Genomic DNA, 6,000 nt, shown 5'->3' on the forward strand with positions numbered 1-6,000 from the left:
TGCATCTAATTCCTGTCTAGAAGATCAGGCACTGAAAAATGCACAAGTTGTTATTCACACCTATAATGGTGAGTGACCTCATCACCAACTTCCTTCCTCGGGATCCATTTCTTTTCTGTATGGTATGGGGATAGCTCAGGAAAAAAGGTCAGAGGTTAAATCTTGGATGTTTTCGGTTCTTTATATAATTAATGACCTTTACCTCACACTAAAATCTTACATTAAAATTAGGGTGGGGGTTCTGAAGTGAGTTCAGTTGCATGTCACAAGAAATTGCTGATGCTGCATCCAGTCTACGCCTTCCTGTCACCTTCTCTTCCTTCACTAGAACTGCCCCTAAGCAGGGTTTTCTTGTTGGGTCTATAATGAGAAGGTCAGGTGCACTCGGGCAGACCTCCTTGGACTTGTTGAATATTTCTCACAAGCTCAAGGCTTGTATGTCCTCAGAGAGGGATGTGCCCTCTCTGTGGTCTGCTCAGTAAGTGTAACTCTCAACTCAGATTTTACTAAGATCCTTCTAGCTTCCAGTGAGACTTTCACATGTTAGGTTTTAGATTATTGTCATTGGTTATTTTGGGCTTTTAGATTATTTTGAGAAGCTATATAAAATACTGTTGCTGAAACAATGAAGATTTTACAACCTGTCCAACCCTTTGGAATTTTCCTCTCCCCTTAAATTTTCTTGTTTGTAGACATCAATCTGCCAGCAAATCCAGAGAGGGGAGTCAGCAACCATCACTGTTATTGATTGGACACAGGATTAACTGCCCTCTAAGTTTCTCTGTACTGTTTATTTGCTGGACCTTTGCTCTTATGTTAGCATGTGACTCACCAACCTGTTTTCTGGTTGTAAATGAGATTTTTTGAGGGTCTAGACTATTGCCGTACTATGTAACCAAGACCTGTGTGGTATAGTCATTGATGCACACATACTTCAGTGAAAAGACACAGGTTTGGTTGAGGTAGGGTGTGCCTCGCACCAGTTCTGCTCTTTCCTTTGAGTTACTTCCTTTTCTTTGCAAGAAAATGTATTGATCCAGAGCATGTTTTGCCGAAAGAAAGAAAAAAAACATGGGTAGAAAAGAGTTGCTTACTAAACTTTTGGAACAAGATGCAAAATAACTTATAAACGCATATTTTATTAAGTTTCTGATAAATTCAGTATTTGTAATATTTGTTGTATGAGAAAGCTAATTGAGGGAGAAAGTGTGAAAATTCTATGTGGTACTGTCTTCATATTTTCTGTAATACAGAACTACTTCATTTTGTAGAGACAACTTGCTTTAAAAATACCGAGAAGATCTATGTTTAAATTATTTCAGTCTGAATTCAGTGAAATCATAAATTCATTGAAAGCCAACACCATTCTGTTTCATCTTTGTACCCCGTTGCAACAAGCCATATCTATCATTCATTTATCAAATTAAAAGGAAAAGATGGCTGTGGTCTGGTTCTTTACATTTCAACTTCTTTTATAGGTAATGCCAGTTCTTCCACCTTACTCCAAGGTACTGGGAATGGTGTTCCTGCCACACACCCTCACCTTTTGTCTGGCTCCTCTTGTTCTTCTCCTGCCTTTCATCTGGGGCCCAATACCAGCCAGCTGTGTAGTCTGGCTCCAGCTGACTATTCTGCCTGTGCCCGCTCAGGCCTCACCCTCAACCGATACAGCACATCTTTGGCTGAGACCTACAACAGGCTCACCAACCAGAGCAACGAGACCTTTGCCCCACCCAGGACTCCCTCCTATGTGGGCGTGAGCAGCAGCACCTCCATGAACATGTCCATGGGTGGCACTGATGGGGATACCTTCAGCTGCCCACAGACCAGCCTGTCCATGCAGATTTCTGGGATGTCCCCTCAACTCCAGTACATCATGCCATCACCCTCTAGCAATGCCTTTGCTACTAACCAGACCCATCAGGGTTCTTATAACACGTTCAGGTTACACAGCCCCTGTGCTTTGTATGGATATAACTTCTCCACATCTCCTAAACTGGCTGCCAGTCCTGAGAAAATTGTTTCTTCCCAAGGAAGTTTCTTGGGGTCCTCACCAAGTGGGACCATGACAGATCGGCAGATGTTGCCCCCTGTGGAAGGAGTACACCTGCTTAGCAGTGGGGGTCAGCAGAGTTTCTTTGACTCCAGGACCCTAGGAAGCTTAACTCTGTCATCATCTCAAGTGTCTGCACATATGGTCTGATGCAACCTTTAAGTTAAACTGCATTTGAATCTAATGTATTTTCCTTTTTTTTAAAAAAAGCAATATGGAAAGAAACTATCCTTAGCTTGTAAAATGTACATATAGTAGAAAAATGAAGGCTTACTGAGGTTTTTTACTTTCTCATGGTAAGACTGTAATTTTCTATGGTATGTGTGCATACTGTATATACATAGCATGTTGTGTATTGAAGCTTTTTCTCCCCTCGTTTATCCAGTCACACAGAGAATTGGAATACATAATCCATTTCACCCAAATTCTCAGACTCTTTTAAAAACAAAATTGTAAACTTAAAACTTGGCAGTGATACTAAGCAGACAAAGACTTACAAATTAATTTATCAGAAAAACATTCTCAATAGTTTAGTAGTGGAGTGTTGATAACCAGCACAAAGAGTTTTATGATTTCTGTTATTCTTGGACACAGAATGAAAACCTGAAAAAGCCAGTTGAAGTCTTAGTGTTAGTTCTGAGGTATCTGTAATAATGAAGGATTAGGTTTTGCATTCCTGCTTATTCTTATTTAACACAAATATTGTAGTACCTTGGATCTATAAAAATTCATAACATAAGGAAGGTAGAAAAAAGGCTGGTGATTTTTTCATTTTCCATTGGATATACAAGAGGTCCTTATTCATCTGCAGAGAATAAATTTCCACTATTTTTGGTTTTGTTCATTTTAATGAATTTATCATCTACAGCATGAAAGCATATCCTGTAAACATTTTAAATTCCAATTTTCACCAGGGAAAGAAAACGTGATTTGAGTAATGACAAAAAAAGGAAATAAATTCACTTCAATTTCTTTGATTCCAATGAGAAATGTTTATCTTTTTAAATCCAGAGGAGTAATGTTGTCACGTATCCCTTAGATTTTTATGCAGCTTAGGATATTTTTCTCCATCTTGCTTTGAGCCTCCTGCCCTATGAGTAAGGAAAAGGCATTTATACTACTTATTTGTGTCTCATAACTCCTATAAATTGAAACATTTTCCCCTTCTTATCTCTCTGACTCTTTTTCCAAAACAGACAGGTCTTAGGCCTTTATGGTGCTAACACTGCAAGGAATTTCAGAGGGTTATCTCCAGCAATCTGTCTTGTGGGGGTTGTAGTCAAAGGCCAGAGCCCATTGCTCTAAAGGCCCTCTTGAAGGACTAAGGAGGAAGATACTAATTATGATAAAGGAACTATAAAACTTTTAACCTCAACAGCATTTTTAACCTCGGAAGTGAGGAAATGAAAACAGCATTACTTAAAAAACAGGTTCCAAAATAATGTATACGTGGCTTCAGAGTTCAAAAACAAGTAACTTTGATCACGCATTATGAGATAAATATAAAAGACTAAGAGTGCATGAGGCGCATTACTCTTCTGTTGAGAAACTAAAACGATGTGTCTGCCTATCTCCTCATTACATTCATGTATTTGACAAATGGAGAGTGTGATTTCCTTTCATTGCTTAGCAGAATTGCTTTAACTCATTCCTAGCTTAGATGGGGAAAGACTTGCTCCTGGTTACTTCTTTAGTCAGCAGCATCACTGTTGTTATTTAGGGGAATAGTCTGTATGAAAAGAATTTGTACGGAATGTGGCTCTGTTCCTAGATATTGACAAATTTCTTCATGGATTATGGAAGTAGTTCATCAAATTACTATTGATTTTTAAATTTAAGATGAGCATGAAGGGACACAAAATATTTGCAATTGGTAGGTCTATATAAGATTTTTGTGAAATCTTTATACCAAGATTTGGGGAAAGGCTTTGAGAATGAGTCCACCCCAGCCTTAGCACTTAGAATTATGATTCAAGGAGAATAGTTTCCATCTTGAGAAAACATTAACACCCATACATGTTAGTAGAAGAGCATTTTCTTTTTTGCTGTTGGTAATTTGAGATGACACCACAATATGAGTAGAATTTTTTCATAATCTTTCTTGGTAAAATTTAGCAGTATTGTACAAATGCTGTTTCCTTTGGTGTTTACTGTAAATAATACCATGTCACCTCAAAGAGTAACCTTTTATTATTATGTTATATGATATACATACATTGCTAATTATAATTATATATCTGTATTTTGTTAAAAAGTGCTTAAGAAATTATATTAAAGTGTGTTGTTAAACCCTTTTATGATTTTGGAGGATAATCTTTTTAGGTGTCTATAAATATTACTCCAAATCTTAACACACATGTGCATGTCCCAAACACAAATTCTGCAGCTCTCAATTACAAAGCGGGGAGGATTGGGCCTGCTTTTCATGGGTTAAATATAATTTCTTGGTTTGTTGACCAAGAAATTGAAGGTGAAGACCCTGACAAATGTTGAACACATGAGAAGGAGGGCAAGTGGTATGTTTTGTTTCAGGTCTAGCAGAGAAAGGCAAGAATATAAGAATGAGCTGCTTGTACCACTGACCAGTGATGACAGATTACTTCTCGGCCCCTTGACTGGAAAACATTCCAGCGGACATCAAGATGGGATGAGGTCTTGCTGCTATCAAGATGAGTCACATTCTGAAAATTAACACTTGCATCCATACAAGCTCTTTCCTAGAGGTCATAGCTTTTCACAAGTGGGGCACCCAGTTGCTGACCCCTGATTTCTGGAATGTAGGGGGTCAGGAGACCTTGGTGGCTCCCAGAGGAGGCACAGTGTACCCTGTATAGCGAAAACTCACACTCACTCTTTACATTAATGAAATTTTGAGAAAAAGAAACTTCATATTTAAAATGCAAGTAATTCTTCATCATGTCCCAGGCTTAAACCTATAGATAGTTCACAATTTAGTGTGAAATTCACAGCAGATTTGGAGATAGTTGGAGGTTTGGTAAGGAGGAAATAAAGTAATTTTCGTGACAAGCCAAGTCTGAGATGATTTAGATTGGGAGGGAGAAGGTGCAAGAAGAGAGATCCCTATCCAAACTGCAGATTTCATGAAGTCTTGATGCAGATCCATTAAAAATAATCATTTCTTGAGATTCTTTGAGGAGCAGTTGTAGAGTCGGTGAATGCTACACTGATATTCTCTCTAATGAGAGAATTTGGAAAGAACCATTTTCTTCAAAGTGTAGCAGTGTTGGATTTCCTCATGAAGAATTTATTGACTTATGTACATGAAGTTTTTCCTAAGCTTCTTGTTGGAAATTAATTAAACAATTTTATTAAATTATTACCATGTTATGTTTTTATTTCATTGATCATCATTCTTGAAAGTAAGTGCTCTGGTAAGTTGGGACTAAGGTTAAATATGTGAACAGTTAAAACATATATGATTGCAACATATAAAAAAGTCAAAGCTCAAAAATTAACATGACCAAATTACATGTTCTATATGTGTATATCTATATAGATATATAGATAGCTCCAAAGCATGGAAACATCCAATAGTAGGTATCTCTCTACATGTAGATAGATTTTTCAGAAAAGTTTTATTTTGGGAAATTTTGGTAGGATGAAAACCTCATTGTCTTGGGGATTATGAAACTTGGTTTCAAACCATGAATTTCTCAATCATGATTTTAGGTAAAAACTTAGCCACTTAGTTTTCTTTTTTAATTATGATAGTATAAGTGTCTTTATTTAAAGAGTAAAAATGTATGCAAAAATCATCCTTCCTTTTACAAAAGATTGATAATATTTTTCTCCTGGCAACAAGTGAAATATTGAAGTATCAATATTTTTATAACCTTTAGGTCTGAAGACATTAAGTTAGTCACAGGTTTGCTTGCAATGATAAATTTTAAAACATTGTGCTATTTCAAAAGTACACTAGTTCTTTA

General features: G+C 37.0%; 1 protein-coding gene across 2 annotated transcripts in view; it reads left to right on the top strand.

The window, feature by feature from the left end:
• Positions 1-5,772, top strand: part of Tbx18 (T-box transcription factor 18) — a 30,433-nt gene extending 24,661 nt beyond the window's left edge. The window contains exon 8 of one of the 2 annotated variants that reach the window (XM_020153254.2): positions 1,479-5,772. In XM_020153254.2, the coding sequence (XP_020008843.1) occupies positions 1,479-2,203 (725 nt within the window). In that variant the 3' untranslated portion in view covers positions 2,204-5,772. The other variant, XM_074078634.1, reaches the window with a different exon arrangement.
• The last annotated feature ends 228 nt before the right edge of the window (positions 5,773-6,000 follow it).

The sequence above is a fragment of the Castor canadensis genome, chromosome 1 (assembly GCF_047511655.1).
Source record: "Castor canadensis chromosome 1, mCasCan1.hap1v2, whole genome shotgun sequence".
Classification (NCBI taxonomy): domain Eukaryota; kingdom Metazoa; phylum Chordata; class Mammalia; order Rodentia; family Castoridae; genus Castor; species Castor canadensis.